Source organism: Stylophora pistillata, chromosome 4 (genome assembly GCF_964205215.1).
Source record: "Stylophora pistillata chromosome 4, jaStyPist1.2, whole genome shotgun sequence".
Classification (NCBI taxonomy): domain Eukaryota; kingdom Metazoa; phylum Cnidaria; class Anthozoa; order Scleractinia; family Pocilloporidae; genus Stylophora; species Stylophora pistillata.
Window position 1 is genome coordinate 8,976,941 of NC_142522.1, and position 22,218 is coordinate 8,999,158.

A 22,218-nucleotide genomic window follows, 5' to 3' on the forward strand; every position below is an offset into this window, starting at 1 on the left:
TTAGTTTTTTTTCCTGCTCTGCCAGAGCCTCGCCTACTATCAAGCAGTGGTTTTCATTTATGACTGGAGAGGCTTGAGTATACAGTAAAAAGCCCGGCCTCCCTGGTATTTTCAGTGTTAGAGTAGGTTTTGGAAGGGAACTAACTAACTTGAAACAATTCATCAATGAGAAACTACCCTCTTGTCTATTGGCTTGGATCTGTACAACTTGTTAGGTGTAACTTAGTAACTCAACTGCTGACGAGGTTGTTGCTTATGTTCTTTCAAGTGACCAATCGTTCAACTACTTGATTTATGTCGAAAATTTACTCATGCAACACCTGCCCGGCTCTTCAAAAGGTGTACAAAAATATTCAAAGTAACCTTTAACAAGTTCGACAACAAATAACTCTTTGGACTGAATTTTAATAAATATGTGTTATTTCAAAAGAACCCGTAATTTTTTCCTTTGACACTTTCCTTTTCTCTCTTGAATGAAATTTTTAAACACACGTTTATCTCATTTTTCCTTCTGCATAACTTTTTAAATATTGCCGAGTGATTCTTTCGCCAAAAGCAATTCACTCCATCTTTCAGTTTTTACAGGCTAGAAAACTTAAGATAATGGTCCTAGTTCAAAATACGTTCATTCTTGTAAACAGTTGTTTATAAAGTATTTAAAGAGTGCAGGCCACTGACTCGCAGGCTGCTGACCTTATCTGGGGATCTTTGGCATGTCTTGTTTCTCCGTTTGGATGCAATGTCAGTCAATTGCGGTTTATTCTCTGTTATGATATGTAGAACCTTCCGGAAGTCAACATTTGCTTTTCTTCGACAAGATCGTTTTTGAATGTCGATCAGCTGATCTTTCTTATGTAACTCTTAAAAGGTATGTAACCCTGAAATGTTATGTAACTTTCTGGACTGATTGTGTAATCACTTCGTACATTCCAATCTAGCTCTCGAGTTACACGAGTGGACATTGAGATAAGTTAGTTGTTGTCATGTTGTTGTTAGATCGTTAGCTCTAAAGGTAACCTGCCTCTCAAATAATTAAAGCATGTTTTCAAAGAAGCTTACTGGACTCAGACTCGCTATCTTGCTCTCTGGCGTCGTAAAGGACAAAACTTGGTGTCAGGAGGTGAGTAACATCCACCAGCTTTGTTGTTGTTTGTGGAAGTCTATTTTATTTCGGTCATGGCCTCGACCTCTGGTAGTCAGCAATCTTCTGGTTTATCGGCTGCTGCACCGATCTTTACCACCACAGTACCGCTAGCCAAACCTCCACAACCTCTTAATCTCGAGGACAGGTCACGTAGAGGCGATAACTGGTTACACTTTAAGAGAGCATGGCAAATCTATAAACGGGCGGCTGGAATCAGTCAAAAGGACGGCCCAGTCCGTGTTGCCCATTTTCTTAACATCGTTGGAAGGGAAGGAGTCCAACTGTTTGACACCTTTACCTTAGCTGAAGACGAAAGCGCTGACAATATTGATGGCGTCCTGGCTAAATTTGAATCTCATTGTCTGCCGCAACGAAATCAGATGTATGAACGATGCCTCTTCAGCAAGAGAGAGCAAGAACCAGGAGAAAGTGTCGATCAATATTGCACAGCACTGATGCGCCTTTCTCAACACTGTGGGTTCATGAACCTAAGAGACAGCTTGATAAGGGACCGCCTCATCCTTGGGGTCAAGAATGATCGATTACGCAAGAAACTTTTAGAGAAGAAAGATCTCACTTTGGATATCGCCTTGGATATTTTGCGAATACAAGAGTTAACTGATATACGCGCATTAGACATGACAACTGAAGAAGCTAATGTGAATAGGGTAAAGGCCAAGAAAACGAAACCGCCTAAGACCCAGACTGAGGATACAACACCGCATAAACACGCCTCAGGTAAGAAGTGGACTCGTCCGTGTAAGCCAAGAGGAAAAAGTTTGGTAACCCCAACAATTTATACACCCGAGAATGCAAGTTTTGTGGTACTGTTCACGAGATGAAAAAGTTAGCTTGTCCAGCTGTTGGCAAGAAATGCTCCAAATGTGGCAAAGAAGGACACTTTGCAAAAAAATGCGACTCTCGCTCTGTCAATCACGTACAATATTGTGAAATCTACAGCCACAAACCCTCCCCCACATCAGCTTATGTGACAGCGTGCCTTAATAATAATGCCGAAGTACAACTTCAGATTGATACAGGTGCTTCATGTAACATCCTCCTCAAAAGTGCCTACATCCGAGCTACAGGAGACAAACAGTGTAAAAACCTTGAACAGTCGTTTACAAGGCTCATCATGCACAACAAGACTGTAGTCTGACCACTTGGTCAAATCCGCCTACTTACTGAACAGAAGGGCAGAAAATATGGAGTTCTTTATCACATTGTGAAGGAGGATTTGACACCACTCCTCTGTCGAACGACGTGTGAAAAGATGAACCTGGTCAAAATCTTAGATGCTGACGTAAACGCGACTCACGACGAAAGAATTGACGTCTCGTCAAATGTTAGAAGTGATCCAAACCTATATGAATTTACCGATATCTTTACTGGAATTGGATGCCTTGAAGGAACCTGCTCCACTCAAGTGGACGAAGGTTTCCGCGCGGTTGTAAATCCGCCTCGTAAAGTACCAGTCCCACTTCGAGATACCCTCAAGTTAGAGCTGGATACCATGGTGAAGAGTGGTATTCTCGCCAAGGTAATTGAGCCGACATCATGGGTCTCTAGCCTTGTTATAGTGAAGAAATATAAGGGAAAATAAGAGTATGTCTGGATCCTTGAGATCTCAACCGCGCAGTGCAACGCTCGCATTATCCACTTCCAACTATCGAGGAAGTAGCTACTCGCCTTAATGGTGCTAACGTCTTTAGCGTGTTAGATGCCAAATGTGGAATCTGGCAGGTACAACTTGACGAAAAGAGTAGTTACTTCACAACCATGAACACACCTTTTGGTCGCTATCGATGGCTCAGAATGCCATTCGGAATAAACTCAGCCCCGGAAGTATAGCAACAACGAATGCACGAGCTAGTAGAAGGACTCACAGGTGTTGAAGTCACGCCGATGATTTCCTGGTTTGCGGTTTTGGAGACTCTAATGAAGCTGCAATTGCCAACCTTGATCAGAATCTCAAGGCTTTCCTCAATCGCGCAAGAGAAAGAAGCCTCACTCTCAACAGCGAGAAGTTGAAACTTCGACAGTCACAAGTCCCTTTCATAGGACACCTCCTTACAGCGGAAGGTCTAAAACCTGACCCGTCAAAGGTACAGGCTGTAGTGGACTACTCAGTGCCCACCAATCTCGCAGAACTCAGAACGTTCTTAGGAATGGTGCAGTATCTGGCGAAACTCTGCCAACATCTGTCTACAGCATCACAGCCCTTAAAACAGTTGGAAAAGAAGGAAATAGAATGGCATTGGCAACACCCTCAAGATAACACCTTCAAGGAGATGAAAGAGCTCATCACTGAAGCCCCAGTCCCACAGTACTTTGACGTGAGCAAGAATGTCACTTTACAGTGCGATACCTCACAATATGGCATTGGTGCAACTCTACTTCAAGAAGGACAGCCAGTTCACTACGCTAACAGAGCACTGACGTCGACAGAGCAAAATTACGCTCAAATTGAGAAGGAGCTCCTAGCTGTTGTGTTCTCTTGTGAGCCCTTCGAAAATTACATTTATGGCAAGCACGTCACAGTCGTAACAGATCACAAGCCTCTGATTGCTATACAGAGGAAGCCAATCAATACAGCTTCTAAGAGATTACAGCGTATGATGCTTCGTCTTCAAAGATTTGACCTGAATCTCACTTAAAAGCCAGGCAAAGAGATGTATATTGCTGACGCACTCTCTCGCGTTCTACCTAGGCAGTCAAAGATACCAAATGCCAGCACCTCATCCTGCTATAAAGATCTAGAAACTGTCAACTTTGTTGAAGACTTGTCGATATCAGAGTCGACACTTGCCAAGTTTTATGTGGAAACGGCTAAGGATGAATCTTTACAGGCGTTGTTACAAGTTATACGCGGTGGCTGGCCTACAAAAACTTCCATGTTACCTTCAAGCGCACAGCCTTTCTTCATATACCGAGATGAAATGACGCTCCAAAATAGCCTAGTTTTTAAAGGAACGAAGATCGTTGTCCCAGAGAGCCTTCGCCGTGATATGATAGAGGAAACACACGAGTCTCATCAGGGACTCCAAGCATGCCTTCGAAGGGCCAGAGAGGTTTTCTTCTGGCCAAGAATGTCTGCACAACTCAAGAATCGTATTGATAAATGCTCTATATGCCAAAGCGTGAGACCTGAACAAGCCAGCGAACCTCTTCAGCCTCACCCAGTTCCTTACAGGCCATGGCAACGAGTTGGAACAGATTTGTTTACCTTCAAGAACCGAAACTACCTTGTATTAGTTGATTACTACAGCAACCTTAACGAGCTGGATCATCTTACCGACACTTCGTCCCAGACAATCATTCACAAGCTGAAGATGCATTTTTCGCGAAATGGGGTACCCGATTAGGTAGCTTCTGACAATGGTCCTCAGTATACATTCTCAGAGTTCCGAAGGTTTTTTCAGCAACATGGAAGTTCACTCACGTCACTACGTCACCACACTATCCACAAGCTAATGGGATGGCCGAAAGTGCAGTCAAAACCTGCAAGACTTTAATGAAGAAAGCTCTTCTGTCCCAATCCGATCCATATCTTGGTTTATTGGATCACCATAACACCCCCACTGCTGCGACAGGTAAGTCTCCATGCCAACGACTTTTTGGTCGCCGAACTAAGACACTTCTACTCTTCTCAGAATCTTTACTCTATACTGACCAAACAGTTAGTGATCTTCTCAAAAGGGATTGTGTCAAGCAAGCGAAACATTTCGACCAGCATGCTAAGCAACTCTCAGAACTCAAATCAGGTGACATAGTGCGCATGAAAATGCCTGGAGAAACAAAGTGGTCAAAAGCAGTTGTTTCTTCTAAAGTCGCATCTCGCAGTTACAAAGTTGAAGTCAATGGTAGATTCTACAGGCGTAATCGGAAGCAGTTGCGTTCTACCATGGAACCACTTCAAGAAACCCCCTTCAAAATGGACGAAGATGACCTGACTGTTCTAGACAATCTGCAGGAACAGAAACACCCCCCTCCAGCTAGTTCTCAAGTAGAAACATCCACGTCCCCTCCTGGATCTCAACTACCCCCAACACCTCAAACAACAGAGCTGAGTGCAAGACCACCTCAAGAAGCTACTATAACTGAGATAAGGACACGACATGGACGATTGATCAAGCCACCTAAAAAGTTTGACATTGAGTTATAGTTAAAAAAAAATAGAAAAAGAGAAAGATGTCATGATATTTAGAACCTTTCGGAAGTCAACATTTCCTTTTCTTCGACGAGACCGTTCTTGAATGTCGATCAGCTGATCTTTCTTTTGTAACTCTTAAAGGTTATGTAACCCTCGAATGTTATGAAACTTTCTGGACTGATTATGTAATCACTTCGTACATTCCAATCTAGTTCTCGAGTTACATGAGTGAATATTGAGATAAGTCAGTCGTTGTCATGTTGTTGTTATATCGTTAGCTCTAAAGGTAACCTGCCTCTTAAGTAATTAAAGTTTGTGTTCAAAGAAGCTTACTGGACTCAGACTCCCTATCTTGCTCTATGGCGTCGTAAAGTACAGAACTTTCTCCGCGTTAGAATCTAAGTAGTTGTTCTGTTGTCTTTGTATAAAGTCATCTGTTACTTCCTTTCTGTTAGATTTGTAATGATTTTGTTTCTCTCTTTTTTACCTGTCGCCTTTTAAGCGCTAACAAAGAAGAGACAAACGAGGGACTTGCAGTGGCGAAATCTGTAGATCGAGGTACAATTCAACATGTGGTTGCATTCACTGTGCAAGACCTTTATTTGCTTATGGGACGAGAACTCGAAGCCCTGGACTCTGTCACGGCCGGGAATGTGTTGGGGATATGCGGCCTTGAGAGTCACGTGCTCAAGTCTGCCACAGTCTCTAGCACTGCTGCCTGTCCACCCTTCACTGCTCTTCCAATCGAGACTCGTCCCATTGTACGTGTGGCAGTGGAACCGGTCCACCCGGCCGACATGCCCGCGCTAGCCAGGGGAATGAGACTTCTTAACCAGGCGGATCCTTGTGTTGAGACTTTAGTCGAGGAAACTGGTAAATTTTCTTAATGTCAGGAGTATAGAGGCCCTTTACATCTAACATCGATCGGAGCCAAGCTTGCTAACCATTGGGCTCACGTATCTCCCACTTAAGGGCCAACTATGTGTCACAACCATTAAAAGACGGACCAGACCCCCCATATTATTAAGACCAGCTTTGTGTGGCCCATTAGTGGTTTTTATATCATCTGTTGCTGTATTAAAGTGTCGTTTCTTTGTGCTTGAACGCCGTTACGGCAGGTAAAATCTGTAAAACACGACCAAGCCACAGGGAGCAGACAAGTCAAGATGCATGATGGAACTTATTCAACCAATTGTTACTTATTTGTTTCCTTTAGGTGAGCACGTAATCCTGGGCGCAGGAGAAGTCCATCCTCAGCGTTATATTGATGATCTAGAGAAGCTCTTTGCTGGCATTAAACTCAATGTATCAGCGCCTATTGTTCCGTTCCGAGAAACCGTCGCTGTTCCTCCTACTGTTGACAGGGTGAACGAAGCTATTATTAGCGAAACAAACTCGACCCAGCCGAAACAAATCGATACCGAAGGAGAGGAAAGCGATAAGAATGTCTTGGATAAAGACAGAGGAATCATTGAAATCAAGACGGCAAACAAACTCTGTAGTGTCCAAGTGAGGGCTTTACCATTGCCAGACGATGTTACGCAGTTACTTGAGAAGAAAAGTGATTTGATAAACATCTTACTGACGGTGTCATCAGCCACGAGCTTAGCAGAGCGGAGGCAGCTGGTAGGTCAAGTTAAACTTCCCACCAGAGAATCGTTGAAAGGCCTCTATCAAGAGCTCTGCGCTGCTTTTAAAGAGGCAGGGACCATTTGGGATGGAGCTGCAGATGATATCTGGGCATTTGGTCCTCGTAGGATTGGCAGCAATGTTTTACTGAATAGAATACCAGGCTATCAACGGCCGTCTATGTGACAAAGTTCGGGTCTGTTAGGTACGTTCGATTTTTTGATTGATTGTTGCTTTTATAATCTATTTTCTCCCTCTTTATCTTAGAAGGTGTTTGAAATATTTTCTTGTTGGCGTTGATTTCCTTTGTAATCTAAACAAAGCAATTTGTAAGCCTTTAATTTTGATTATCAACATAAGTAATCGTGATTCGTCGTTTCTCGCCCGCAAGAAGGTGTATGCTTGTAATTTGCTTAGTAAAGAGAGATAATTTGTAGATGGTCTCTATGGTTGAGAAATATGTATGCAACGCCTTTAAGCGTTCATATATTAGTTGTTTTACAATTTTGTTGCTGTTGATTTTCACAAGCGAAAAGTAAGTTTTAAAGTTCCAGTGTAACGGCAAGGAAAAGCAACTAAACATGGACAAAACAAAACACTCTTACAATGTCAAAACTGCGACTGCAATAACCTCTTACATATTTTCCGGTCGCTACAGGAAACACTTGTTCGTTACCAGAAAGCAGTTACCGCGAACATGATAATAGTATCGTTAGTGGTTTTCAGCTTGCAACATTAGCTGGTCCGCTCTGCAAGGAACCCTTGATGGGAGTCTGCTTTGTCGTAGAAGATTGGATTTCACTGGATCCAGGTTTAAACACAGTTGCTACCACAGGAATGAGTAGGGGAAATAATTTAGGGCAGGAGCATGTATCGAAGAATGAAGATTGAAATGTTGACAGGAATATTAACGAAAACGAAGCACGCAAACATGTAAGCAAAATTAACGAAATGAGCTGTGAAAAGAACGATGATCCAAAGAAAGTTTCAACAGATTCTGAGGATAGAAGTTCGAAAATTCCTCCATCGCAAAGACTTGATAGGTTCGGACCATTTCCTGGACAGCTGATGTCTGCGCTTTTTTGCTTCACCCGGTGCGCTTCATGGCAGCTATGTACACATGTGACATTCAAGCGACAGTGGAGGTCCTGGGTCGAATGTACGCGGTTTTAGCCAAACGGGAGGGACGGGTACTGAGGGAGGAAATGAAGGAAGGTGCAGACGTGTTTGACGTCACGGTCGTACTTCCGGTTGCGGAAAGTTTTGGATTTGCTGAAGAAATAAGAAAGCGAACAAGCGGACTTGCGAATCCACAGCTTGTGTTTAGCCATTGGGAAGTGAGATTTTTTAAACCCCTGAATCGGTTTCTTTACTTGAATTAACACTTATGGTATTAGTGCTCTGTTCCTGTTGTTATCATAGAACCTTGCTGTATTTTTTAAAGGTTTATTGGATACAATTAAACGTCCATGAAAGGCCACCTACTCGAGAGGTCAGCCCGGCTAGTTCAGTGTCCTTGTGTCCTTTACCCTCAAAATGCCTCTCTCCATTTAGGATTATTAAAGAGTACTGGCCGAATTATTAATGAGTATTGTTAACTTTACATATGGTGCACGATCCTCGCAGTAGATAGCGCTATTTAAGCAATAGCGAAAATCAGACCTGAAAAAAATCAGGCCTGTACGGGATTCGAACCACTGACCTCTGCGATACTAGTGCAGCGCTCTACCAATTGAGCTAACAAGCCAACTGGGAGCAGGCCTTTTAAGTTGATTCGTAATAAACCCGTGGAAAAAAAAATATATGAACTTCATATATTTCATTGTATCTGATTTATCACTTTCACGGGTTTATTACGAATCAACTTAACGGCCTGCTCCCAGTTGGCTTGTTAACTCAATTGGTAGAGCGCTGCACTAGTATCGTAGAGGTCAGTGGTTCGAATCTCGTACAGGCCTGATTTTTTTCAGGTCTGATTTTCGCTATTGCTTAAATAGCGCTATTTACTGCGAGGATCGTGCACCATATGTATCTAATACCGCAGTTCAAAATATATGAACTTCATATATTTCATTGTATCTGATTGTTAACTTTGCGATGGATTATCATCCCATCCAGAGGTGGGGGGATAGTGGGGGGGGGGGGGGTGGGGGGTTAGGGGTTAGCAGGCCCCACGATCGCTCCATGCTTCATCCCTTCTTCCGAAATCGGGATAAGCTCAGCAGCCTGTTACGAACACCTTTCTACAACGTCCACGTGTCTTCATGGCTTATATGGCCTTTTGAAGAGGTCTGAGTGTAGTATGAACTAACAGCTTGAGCAAAAGCACTTCTGACCATCTCAGTTAAAATCCTTATATTGCTTTGTTGCATGGAGGTAGTAATGTTTACTTAAACTGGCACGGAATTACTAAAGCGTACCGTCAGGGGGGGAGAAGAAAGCGAAGGGGGCGGCGGAAGGGGATCAAGGAGTGTGAGGGGGTTGGCGATGAGTCAGATGCAGTCCACAATTTAGTAATGTTTATGTTCGCTGTTGTTGTTGTTTTCTGTAGGTTGTCGATATCGACCCTTTTTGGGGTTCTCACAACGGAGGAGGAATACACACATTTCGGCGAGAAAGCTGATTCAGAAAACCAAGCTCGAAAGTACATGAACAGCGTTAGACGAAGGAAAGGACTGTATGTGGAGGAGAAAACTGTTGAGCACGCAGAGAAACAGCGGACACTAAAGAAATGATCATAGTTGGAAAAATTTATCGGAATGAGTCGTTTAACTTAGAGTACAGTACACACCCGCATATAAGAACACATGATTTTGGAGGCCAGGCTGATCAGGTTCTTATTTATCGGGTGCTTAGTGAAAAATCAGTCTGAAGGTGTTCTTAAATTGTTCTTAAATTTTGTTGTTGGAATTCAGAACTGCAATAATGCAAAAAAATGCTTGAGATTAAATAAGCATATTTAATGAGAAAGAAAATTCCTAAATATCGTGACATTATTGTAACAATTAGCCTGCAAAAGAAAATCAGCCTTATTACTAGTTAACTAGTGAAAAGAACAAGAAAATAATCTAACATGAAGGGCATGATAATGTCTTATCCATTTTATAAGAACATTTTATATTTCGAGGCTGATATTTTTCTTATGAAAATGGTGCTTTATTTTCAAAATTTCAGGCTGATGTTCTTAATCCACGTGTTCTTTTTATGGGGGTGTTTACTGTAGTACTCATTTTTGTTGCTCTCAATAATTAAGGTGGGGAAGAACGAGGCGATAAATCACTGCAACTAGGCTCAACAAACCGCATCCTGTGTATTACTTCCTAAACAAATAACTGCGACCCATCTTATCGCTACGATCATCGCACAAATTCAAACGGGGTTGCCTTTCGGCTACGTATTTCGAGGGTAAAATCTGTAGCAAGAACAAAGATTTCACAAAACGTCCTATTGTTGCGCACTGCAACCTGATTTGATGTCAGAATGTTCCGGCGTGTACCTTCGTCAAATCGAAAGTCGAAAGTGAGACACTACTGCGATTTAAAATTGTGTTTAAGAAGATCGGAAAGTTACCAAGGAAACCAGAGAAATTAAGCAAAAATGTTCATTCCACGATCCGAAGACATATTTAGAAGAATTTAACTGAAAACTGCTAGATAGATAGATACTTTATTATAAACAGCTTGCAGCCATAGGGTGAATTACGGAATATTTACAAATACAGATGATAAAGAAAGAAGTATGAAATATTATAACTTCGTCACTAAGAAAGAACGAAAATTATCTACATCTTATATGGTTAAGAATAAAACTGTTCTTTAAGCGCTCGGTTTTGCATATGGGGAGAGTGAAATCCCATTTGCGCCTCAGTGCGTATCTACAACTCTTCCTTTGGGGGAGAAGGCTGAGGAGTCTATGGGTGGGGTTACGGACTATTTCGTCAAACAGATTGATTGAAATCTTTTCTCTCCTCTCGTGAAGTTTCGGTAGGCCAGCTGTTTCTAGTGCTACACTATATAACAGGTCGGGATAGATGATTCTGAGTGCCCTTCTTTGGATCCGTTCCAAATCTTCGCTGATGTAGTTTGGTAGAGAACGGTGGAATACAGGACTTGCGTATTCCAAGACGGGCTTAATACATGTCACATAGAATTACACAAGTTCGCTTGGGGTAACTCCGGATCTCTTGAGTTGTCTCAAAAAGTAGAGACGAGAGGAACATTTTCTACTTAGTTCAGAGGTGTGCATGTTCCACTTTAAATCGTGGTTAATGGTCACGCCTAGCAATTTGGCACTGGTGGGGGTTCAAAATCGTGGTTGCTGTTAGAGAATCCAATTCGTAGTTCTTTGCACTTGGCCTCATTCAGTTGGAACCCTCGATACTCGCTTGTCCTGAAAGGTCATCGAAAGCTTCTTGGAGTTTGCTCACACTGCCCTTAGTAACTATTTCGGAACAAGATGTGTCGTCCACGTATTTCCACAAGTCAGCTGGGGTGTCCAAATTGTTAATCATGATGAGAAATAACCAGGGACCTAATTTTGTTCCCTGGGAGACGCCGGATGGTACAGAGCGCCATTCAGAGTGACAATCTTGAGCAAGTTGAACTCTTTGTTTCTATTTTTTCATTTGATGGATACTGATTGAGGGTTTCCGTTGAAACATTTCCAAGAAAAAAAATATAACGTTCCATTGGAATTGTTTTAATCAGAGAGATTGACATCTCTACGTTTACTTGCCACAATGGAACTTTTTTAAGGTAAATGTAAAATAAAGATAAAATAAACATAGAATGCAAGCAACCGTAAAAGAACGACTATTAATTTCTCTCTGTCATTACCCGCGCTGCGTTTGGTCGATTAAGCAGGCAGTGCCCTGCAGGAAGGCTCGCTGGGTGGGTTCATGCTACTAAATTTCAAAATTTCAAGATGGGTTTTTAGCTCCTTGTTTTTATCAAGATAGACGTTTTGGAGCTTAGGAGAAAAGGTTAGTTAAGAATAATCCAATTTTCAAAACGATAAACATCAAAATTTAAAAAGCGACGAAATAGTCTTTCGAGTGCATCACGTTAGGATTTCCTTAAAGGATGCGAATTACTGCTGGGAGCTTACAAAATTTGAAGAGCTGTATAGTGGAGAGGACATGTGAAACGTCTCCTACTAACCAAGTTCGAGATCCTTACCATGAGTTGGGTATCTTCGTTTGTCCCCTCTGAAATATGGCCCGTAAGCTTTGCGCTGGAGCCATCTTTCAACTGGATCCCTCCTTTTCCCTCATCACCCATCACATTAAAGTTATCACAGACAACGCAGGTTTAAAACAAAGCATGGTGCCAGTTTAAATAACTTTTTATTCTGAAGGTGACCAGTGATGATCAGTCGAAGATTTTACATGCTATTTATTGCGCATCACTTGGGCTTACACGACAATTTGAAGGCGTGTTAATTTTAATTCTTTGTTCAACAGCAAGATCATAAAAATCTGCCCAGGTTTTCACATTTCCATTTCCTTTTTCACACGCTGTGGCGAACTCGGCGATCTCCTCGGGAGGTATCACTATGTCCCACAGATTCAAGGCGGTTATTTGATAAACATACCCCGCGTGACCACCGACTGCCAGCCTTCCCCCACCTTCCAAGGTTCCTATGTGTCGAGTGTCTGCCACCTCGCGCACGCCATCCAGGTACTGTATAGTCACCCCACTGTGACCTGCCCAAGAAATGCAGATCTGGTGCCAGTTTTGATCTTTTAAGACGCCTACTGATAGCCTGCATTGATACAGTAAACAATCAATGATCAGGTCCTGTGCTATACAAAAGATCAAAGATTTGTGGGCGCTTTTTCTGGTGAAGGCTGGGGATTGCGCTTTTCCACACTGTATTCTTCTTCAATTATAGGATTTTCGACTACTATTGTAGGTACATAGGGATTCAAAGTAAGTTCCTATAAAGACGTAGGCCTAACTGTGCAATGAAAACATAGCTTTGGACTTACTCTTCCCCCCATCTTGCTACGAAGTTCAGATCCAGTTTGATATCTTTTGTCTCCCGGTCTTCATACAAGGTTACAAAGACTGCTTTATGTCTATTGCTTCCAGTTTCGTATTCGATTATAGGGAATTCAATATTTGTTTTCTTGGTGTAGCCTTGAGGAAGACGAATCCAAAAGCACAGGGTTAAAGCTTGTAACTCGGGTTTCGCCCTGACAGTCGCCCTCAGGGCGCTGTCATCGTTTTGAAACTCCATGTCATAAGTTGCTGTAACATGAATACAAAAGAACACTTATTAACTCATGGTAATGGAAGAATACATACTGTACCTGTGGAGAATTTTCCAAAAAAATTCATTTTTTCTTTATTGATTTGGCGGTTTTATATACTAATATCGCCTCACACAGTGAGTTACTTACGAATGATTGGCCTCAGGCTCAGTGAATATAGTTAAATAATCCCCGAAATGAGGTCGAAGGATTATTCAACAATATTCAGGCAATTCTTATAATAATTTCTTGGATTGCTTGGGTCAGGTCTTTGTATATGACTCATGTATAAGTCGAGTGAGTTTTTGGGCTGATTTTTTTGGGCCGATTTTTCGGTCATAAAAGGTCGACTTATATACAGGTAAATACGGTAATTGTTTTAGTATAATTGCTCAGGTGCTTTTGAATGCTGTTGTAAATTCGTTTCGTTGCTGTAGCAATGCTGTTACAACTTTTTTGATTCATAGGCTTCTATCGATTTAAGCAGCCAGTCTTTACCAGAATTAAAAATTTTTATTTAATTCAATCCGCAAAAACGTCAAATATTTCTTATAAAAAGTGTCACGCCAAACTTAGTGCCTCTTCCATCGTGTTTATCATCTCTTCGGTAACATTGAAAAAACGCGAAGCAGCCGAATTGAAATTTAACGCCCCTGTTGCAAATCATCTCACGCGAGGTGATTCTAGCGAGATGTGACTCAATCAGAGTGACAAATCAGAGCGTGCACATTTCTGTAATTAAAAATGGAAAAAGTGTAGTCAGGAGATGTCATGAGTTTTATAGAAATTGGTTGCCTCTGACTGTTGTTATTTCTGAAACAGACGTTTTGGCTAATGCTTAAGCCTTCATCAGTGATATGAAAAAACGAAGATCGTTATCATACGCTATTTAAAGTTAAAAACGTATGATAACGATCTTCGTTTATCATATCACTGATGAAGGCTTAAGCATTAGCCAAAACGTCTGTTTCAGGAATAACAACAGTCAGAGGCAACCAATTTCTATAAAACATTTCTGTAATCACCGGAGTAATTCTACTAAAGACAATTATGCCCTTAGCTCCTCCTTAAGCATAGGCCTTCGATCGACGATCTCACTACTCCACGTCGTCCTATCCTGAGCTACCCAAGCACGAGATTACTGTGTGATGGATGTCCTCCCCTGGGGTCGGATGGGTGGGTTTGTTGGAGCTTAAACCTCGTAGGGGACCCATGTCCTATTGTTTCTGCTCCAGTACTTGGTACAAATCATTAAATAAATAAATAAATAAATACCCTAGAGTGTGATCCAAGTGTAGCCTCGATTCTTTATCTCAGCCTGAAAATCTTGCTGCCAGGTGTCTTTTTGGCGTCTTTTTTCCCCATTTACCCTGGATTGCCTGGGGCAGTTCCGAACCGACTAAGGCTTGCCCCAGTAACAGGTTTTTCCCTTAAATGTCGTCTCATACAAACCGTAGCTAATTTAGGCGTGAGGGAAAGTAAAACTCGTGCAATCCCGGAATACTTTATATTAATTGAATATTGCTCATTTTAGGAGCATCAGTCTCTTACTTACAACTCAGATCAAGACACAGCTTATCAGCTGTGAGGAATTTTTCAGGGGGACACTCTGGAAGACAGCTGCCGGTTTTCTTATCTTTGGCTACTCGGCAAACGTTGCATTCAGTTGGTAAAGGATTCCCTGATGACAGCGTGTTACAACCTGAAAATAAAAACGAGAAAATCACTTCAAAAGCACCGAAAGGTACTTATATTTTATTTTTCAAATCGTATTTACTTGTCTTACTTGAACGGAATTTGCGTAACATAACGCCATAGTTTCCGTGTAAATTCAGACAAAGATACGTAAAAAATAAATTACCATGTAAGGGATCGCAGTCTTCGTGACATTGTTGCGTGCATAGCCTTGTAGTCAGGTCCATAAATGTGTCGCCTCTACACTCGGCTTTTGTTTGATCACGTGCTACTATGTGTGCATCAATGACGTCAGCCTTCTTGTCCCCATTCCCAAATGCGTAAAAGCGAGCATTCAGCGGCATGTCGAGGTCAAGCATGTTGAGATACACGTCCCCACTTTGGGTGGTTCCCAGCGTTTTACCATATTCAATGAGTGTACTTGAGTCAGACTCGGTGACACACACAAAGTATGACTGAAGCAGGTTTGGGTCACCCAGACCTCTCGCGTTGATGTTTGTCGTGGAGGTCTTGAGTACGAGTCCCTGATGAAAGAAAGAGTATGTGATTTTTAATGATCCAGTCTCACATCTGTTACAGTTTCGATAACTTGTTCACCGAAAAGGAAATTTTTGAAAACGCTCTTTAAACAGGATAAATTTGTAAACGCCACTTTTGCGTCTGAGTATGGACAAAAAACGATTTGAAAACGCAGCTCTTGTTTGTATTTTAATGTTGCGATTATAAGCCTTTCCTTTTGTGCATGCCAATAGATTAGGCCAGGGTTTCAATTGCCAGGTTATTACCTTTTCCGGTAGATCAATTTGGTGGCGTGAGTGCGAAGAACATGTGCTTTGTTATCAGGCTAATAAGGGTGGACCTTATGTTGCTGCATAAGATAATTACATGATATGGACGTATTTGCATATATCTACGGATGAATTACCTTGTAAATTGCCACGTTCTGAGGTGTAATTCCTATATAATACCAGGAGTTCTTATCGATTGGTAAAGTTGCGAACACGACAAAAATGTTTCCCTCACTAGAGGCTGTGAAATGAAGACACTTCCCTTTGGCTTCAGTAGGATCAAACCGGAGGGCATTTGACCACTTGATATTGCAAGGAGGATCAGTTAAGGTTTCACGCTTTGAAGCTCTAGACGTAGGGGTACTGGAATCTAAAACGGCTCGCCCCAGCTCTCTTCCAACCAGGGCATCGTGTAGGTTTGGAAAGAACTCTCTTGACGCTTCAAAATCACGTGACAAAAGGATCAGCCCACCTGTGTTTGGATTGAAGGAAAGCACGAGACCAAGAATAGATATTTTATGCTGTTGAGGATCGTCGCTTTTTCCATTCTTGAAGGCATTGTAGAGGTGAAAAGAGCCATCCTTTTCAGCTGTGAACCATTTGCCATCTTTGTAGCGAACCAAACGACTCATGTTTCTTGGAATGTCGCTGAAGTCCTTGGTTCCTTTCAGATCGTTTCTCATGTCGAAGATAACTCGGAATAACGCTTTGCCTTTGGTGATATGCTGCCAGCTGAGGCCGACCATCTTGTCGTGTTTTACTACTCCGTCGGCTTGGTTTGTTGTTTCCGGTTGTGCGGCCCCTGATGTTGTTTGGCTGTCTTTATTGCATGGTGGTAACTGAATATCCGCAATCGAATTCGGACCCTTACAAAATGAATAAAAAAAGTAATAAATAAATGAAACAGCGATTAAGAAATTTGTCATCCAATGATATTTCCTTTAGTTGTCTTGGCTATACTCTGGGGGGAAAGCGATCAGTTCTAGCTATACTTTAGGTGTAAGGGATTTATTTGAGAGCAAATTCAGAAAAATATTGGTCAATGTGATAAAGACGACAAAGTCAAGATGCAAGGAAGTTAAGGATCAGTTTACTGTTTTAACACGTATCAGCGTGTTAACCGTTGGACCACTGTGTGTCTCTTAAATATTACAAAGTGTGCAATACCTGTAAAAGGCCGGCTGGAATTTTGTGCCTTCGCTTACCTCCTTCATGTAGACCTCAATGGCTCTAGTTAAGCTGATCCTTCTCCTGGTAATTGCCTCCTCCAGAGACTTACGGCTATCAAATTCACAATAGTGTTTCTGGACTGTCCCTTTAGAGTCCACCGTTTCATAAAACTTCAACATGTCTTGATTTGCTGTTAGCTCTTCTTCGAGTTTAGCAGCATTCCCCTCGCATCCCCAGTCACTTCTCTCTTCGGGAAACAAATCGTGAAGTCGGAAGTTAAGAAGAGTTGTAACTAAAGCCATCTGAAACTCAAACGGCTTTGGATATTGAGGAATAGAGATAAGCCAATCCTTAAACTCGTTCTTGAAAGTTGGGGAGTATGCATCGGATAAAATAGAAGCAATTTGTTGACTTCCTCCCATGGCAAGAATCGTTGTCGATGTTGTTTTTGCTTGTTGCCTAGACGACTCCCCCTCTCTTCTACTCTCCTTTGCTCCAACACTGGCGAACAAGGATTTATATTCCACTTCCATTTCTCGTGCGAACTCTTTCTTGCTGGATACATCACTTGCGTCCATGAATTTACGAATCTGGAGCTGACCTCCAAACTTAGCAGACTTTATGTAGTGAGTGCCCCATCTCTGTATGAAGTCCACTATCAAAATTGATAAAAACGCAAAGCATAAAACGTACATGTGGGTATAGTACATTATGAACATCCTGCGACATTTATTGCAGACGACACTCTTGCATTCTTCACTGTGCACTAGCCACAAAAAGGCTAAATTGAGTTAAGTTAAAACTCTCTCTATTAAGGAAAGTTAATAGTAATCAAACGTCCTGTTTTAATGCAATAAAAAGCAAACATGAAAAACACACTTACAATATTTCGCCGGCGCTCCTGCTGCAAAATAAGAGGCCGGCAGGGCCATAAATTCCTTCAAAAACGACGAACTCAAGTCCTTGGGCTTTACTTCGTCTATAAAAATCTCATACCTAAAAGTTGGAAATAAAGTGTCCAGTTAAAGGAAAAGCGATCACATCAGCCAATCAGGGTGCAAAATAAGACATTATCACATGGTGCTGAGGAGTAGAAATTTAAAACAAGTAAATTGCCCCAAACGGGGTGTTAATTTTTCATGCGATCGGTGTCAGAAGGTGGTGCAAGTTTAATGGGCCAGTCACAGAGCCGAGCAAAACAAGTGCTATCCAAGATAACTTTCGAAACTCGGTGGAAAATTTATCTAGATAGAATATTTCAAAATTTTTTTTGGCAAATTTCCTCTTTTAAAGAAAGTCTGATAGGGAAGAGGGGGGAGGATCCTGACCCACCAGATCATCTCTTTGGATCCACCATCGATACTATAGTTATATCAAAATGATAGAGCAACCTTAAACCGCAAATGTAAAGTGAATTCGCAGACAAATGTATGTACCTGTTGATATCCACGTGTAGGAGAGCCATGTACTTCTGGCTGGCTTGTGTCTTTGACTCGCCCCAGCCAGCCTTGACGCCTGCGTAGAAGCCAAAGTACGACCCAGACACCCCAGCCTCTTCTTGTAAGTATTTCTGAAACTCACCGCGGCTCTCAAAGGTCACCATGGATGCTTTGGTGTCGTAAATGCCATGAACGTTCATCGTGTCAGGAACATCGTAATCATCGTATCTTAAAAAAAAAAAAAAAAAACAGACAGACAGACAAAAAAAAAGTCAGTGAGATTGACGTTTTGAGATTTTAATAGAAGTCATCGCGTTTAGACACGCCCGTATAGCAATCATGAACATATGACTTAAACCAATCAGGTTCAAACGGGGTGCGAACCAATGATTACTATGCAACACCGTTGTAGCGCTAGACCGAGCTATCAAGCCCACTGGGAACAGGCCACTTATGAAAGTAAGCAGGGCTTTTAAGTCGAAACAGTAAAGTTGAGATCAAGCATGCTTTATACCACTATTTGTTTAAAGAAAAAAGCAGTAGAATTCCGAGCAATAAAAGCAGAGCAATATCAAAGAGAGGAATATTCTTACGTTGCCTTCCCAGCGCAGTTTCGTTGCACGATGCTCATTTTTCTTGATTCGGGGCTGTACTCACCACGCCCGTCAAATCCAACACCCATGAATGCCGCGCCGTCGATCAAGTTCTGCAGAAGTGAGACAGGAAAGCAACGACAGTTGGCCCCTTAATCAATCGAGTGGGAACGAAATCAAGGGGGATATGTCCTCCGAAGACAGCTGAGTCCTACGATTGCCTGTAAGTCTTACAATTAAATTTCGATTTCATCTACAGCATTGATGGTTTTGATATAGATGCATGGAGTTCCTGGCTTTTGCAAAGTCAGAACCAACCGTTTCTGTGAAGAAAACGGAACCACTAACATACCAAGCATGCTTCCAATTTCCACCTAGCAGCGTAGCAAGGATCTCCCTCTTGGTACCCAGTGCCCCAACAGCCGTTCATTAACACGTTCCCAACGCCTGCTGGATAGGTATAGGGTGGCTCACCCACTTCCTTGGGAGCGCTGTCCTCACTGGAGATGTGCGAGTTGATGTGGTAACCGGCTGGGACGAACATATCATCGGTTTGCCAGGATTTATCGGGTACGATGTCTAATGTTATCTGCCAAAAGGTTGGGAAGAAAGTTAGTGATATTCCACGGTTACTGCTTAATTTTATGAATTCCGTGAATAGTAAAATATTTCATCTTATCTTAACGAGAACTGATAAAAAACGATACCTTCTTTGGCTGCCAACAAGCTCATGGATTCAGTGCCCTTATCCTCCAGGCCAATGTTCTCGTTTGAATTCCCAAAAATGTTGCTAAATTACCTAAATTTTAATTAATTGAGAAAGTCTCCCTTGCTTAACTGTTATTGTGCTAAAACAGCTCAATTCTTATTAAAAAATTGATGAACTTAGAAGTGATCCTGAAAAATTCTGAGAGGAGGCCGACGAAAAAGTGACGAGAATGCAAGCTCGAAAAGTGCGCAAAATATTTTGATACTATCCGCCTGACTACGAAGCATGAAAGGAATTAGGTTTGTTCGAGAGTTATATAAGAAGTGGCTTCATTTTTAATCCTCTTTTTTCACTCACGTCGGACCGAAAGGGCTCTCTGACTTGAAAAGCAGAGAGTTTATATATTTATCAACACAACATATATTTGAGGTAGGGAAACTCTGAAAATAAAATAAAATGAAACCTAGATCGCTCAATATCTTGAGAGACTGCTAGGTACCAAAAAGATCTTCTTCCTAAATAAAGGGAAAATGAAGGAAGTCCCCACTGTCGATGAAGGAACCCCCTCCGTCGATTAAGCCCTCTCCCAGCCCATTTAATCCATCTCAAATTGGTAAAGGAATGGGGTGAAATCTGATAAAGGTATCAAACCTCCTTCTTTAAGAAATTTTCAGCCTTCTCTTGTGCTTCGTCGATGATCTGTAATTGTTTATCCACTAGCTTCCCCATCACTTCAATTCCTTTCTCTACAACAGCACCTTTAACGTTCGCTCCTTTCAATATAGAGCCAAGACTTCCACCTCCATTCCCAGGCGAGCTTTGGTCACTCGCTGACGTCAACTGGTGACGATTTTGCCTTTGCTTGGTAGTGGAGCTTTTCTTCTGGAAATGATTAACCTTCTCGTCATGACTCTCTCCTACAAGATCAAAAATGACTTTTATATTTGGGAAAAAAAGACGCGAAATTCCAAAGGCCTTTCTACCTGTCAGCCAAAAATCTCATCTTAGAAAATTTGGTTTTATATTTTCGAGTAACTCTGAACTACTTTTCTGTGAAACCTGCAGCGGACACCATATTAAGCAGACACATAGTCTAAAGCGGACACTGGCACAAGTCCTAATCTGTTTTCCCCATACATAGCGTAAAATAAACCTTTAAACAGTAAACTCCTCTATCAATTATAGGCACATGTGGACACCAAAATTAACCCCCACTGTTACATGAAACCTGCAATTTGGGTGGACATAAAATAGTAGTACTATAAATAGCGCTCTGTACTGCGAGGATCGTGCATCATACGTATAAAACAGTAGCTTCTTTTTGAAGCGATAAAAGTTTAAGACTACATTCTTTAATCCCAAAGCATTTATTTTTCAATAATTAAAGATCTTTTCCATTTGTCCAGGGCCAGATTTGCGATGCTGGTGGTTACTTACTTTGTTATTTTGGGGATTAGCCGAACTATTGGACAACTGATTGACTAAATCTGTTTCAGCAGACATCTTGTCACAAAAGCCTAACACTTGCTTGAGTTCCGTTAGTGACGACTTAAACCAGGTTTCACCTTATTTTTTCCAGTCTCAATTTTACTCTAAACAAAGGTGCATTTCAAAGAATTGAAAAATTATTTTCAGTTTTATTAAAAATATCGCCCTCCCTTTTCTTTCCACCCAAATTTCCTCGAAAGATAAAGAAGAGTATTACTAAGTTAGTAGTAAGGAACTGATTTAGTCCCTCTAGACTACACCGTGATTCAATTCATGCAACATAGCAGTTTTCATTACCTTTTGTTGAATAAATAATATGAGGCAGAGCAGGTTTCTTTGTTTCCCGAGGTTGCATTTTTCCAGCGCTCCTATTGAACTGATTTTCTTTAAAACTCGAATTTACGGAAGGAAGGGATGGAATGGACTGAACAACAGGCCTTGATGTCCGTTGCGCCACAAATCCACGGTTGTCACTTCTTTTCTGTCGCATAAATTCGCTGTTCCATCTCGTTACGGGCTGAACGTACACAGGAACTGGGCCGGCCAGGGGTTGCTGTCCATATAGAAAGTCCCGTTTTAAGTGGACTTGTTTAGTTGCGGCTTTTGAAGCTTGCCCTGAGATATGGATTTCTTTGTGAGTTTCTTTCTTAGCTGTTGTTCCTGAAAGAAGAGCAAATCTTTCAAGTTCATATGACATATTCTAAATGAAAAACTAAATGAACAAGTTGAAAATAAGTAAAAGATAATAATCCTGTACTTCCACCCATGATTACTGTAGTTCTCGGTAAAACATTTCTCTTTCATTTCGGCGTGGACAAGATGCAATCTTTGGACAGCTTCTGATGGTTATGTCTAACCGGGCATGGCCATGCACGGGTGAACCACGAGCTAGGTAATATAGTGTCTCAGTGTAGTGAAACTATAATAGTCTTGAAGGTAGCTAAACAAAATAACTCTAAAAATCATCAAGTAATACTTGAATTCTCTTTGGTCTATGAAGATCACTGTCTTAGATTCATTTTTACATCTAAAATACACAACACTTTACCTGAAATCACCAGGATGAGAATATAAAGGCATTCCATCGCTATCCATGGAAAAAGAGGGGAAAAATTTCAGGTCAAATGCGTTTTATAAAATATAGTTATTAGTGGCAA

The 22,218-nt window shown here is 41.6% G+C and overlaps 1 protein-coding gene and 1 pseudogene across 1 annotated transcript; one reads left to right on the top strand and one right to left on the bottom strand.

Annotated features, from left to right (window-relative positions):
* The first annotated feature begins 4,622 nt into the window (after positions 1 to 4,622).
* LOC148732310 (elongation factor-like GTPase 1) lies at positions 4,623 to 9,698 on the top strand (annotated as a pseudogene).
* Positions 9,699 to 12,251: 2,553 nt separating this feature from the next.
* Positions 12,252 to 22,149, bottom strand: LOC148732311 (uncharacterized). Its single transcript, XM_088758943.1, has 13 exons — positions 22,110 to 22,149; positions 21,359 to 21,721; positions 20,225 to 20,490; positions 19,217 to 19,453; positions 18,865 to 18,977; positions 18,269 to 18,499; positions 17,716 to 17,828; positions 16,868 to 17,487; positions 15,800 to 16,528; positions 15,041 to 15,398; positions 14,735 to 14,881; positions 12,916 to 13,177; positions 12,252 to 12,689 (listed from the first exon to the last, which is right to left on the bottom strand). Exons 1-13 carry the CDS (start codon positions 22,144 to 22,146, stop codon positions 12,320 to 12,322), a joined length of 3,846 nt encoding a protein of 1,281 aa, XP_088615069.1. The 5' UTR covers positions 22,147 to 22,149; the 3' UTR covers positions 12,252 to 12,319.
* Between the last annotated feature and the right edge of the window lie 69 nt (positions 22,150 to 22,218).

Bases quoted from the DNA above. Each gene is read 5' to 3' on its own strand.
- LOC148732311 (XM_088758943.1), bottom strand. From the start codon at position 22,146: ATGGAATGCCTTTATATTCTCATCCTGGTGATTTCAG. The intron at 14,882-15,040 runs GTAATTTATTTT...TTTTATTTTCAG, and splicing joins AGACTGCGATCCCTTACATG to GTTGTAACACGCTGTCATCA. The intron at 13,178-14,734 runs GTAAGTAAGAGA...TTCATGTTACAG, and splicing joins GCTGTGTCTTGATCTGAGTT to CAACTTATGACATGGAGTTT.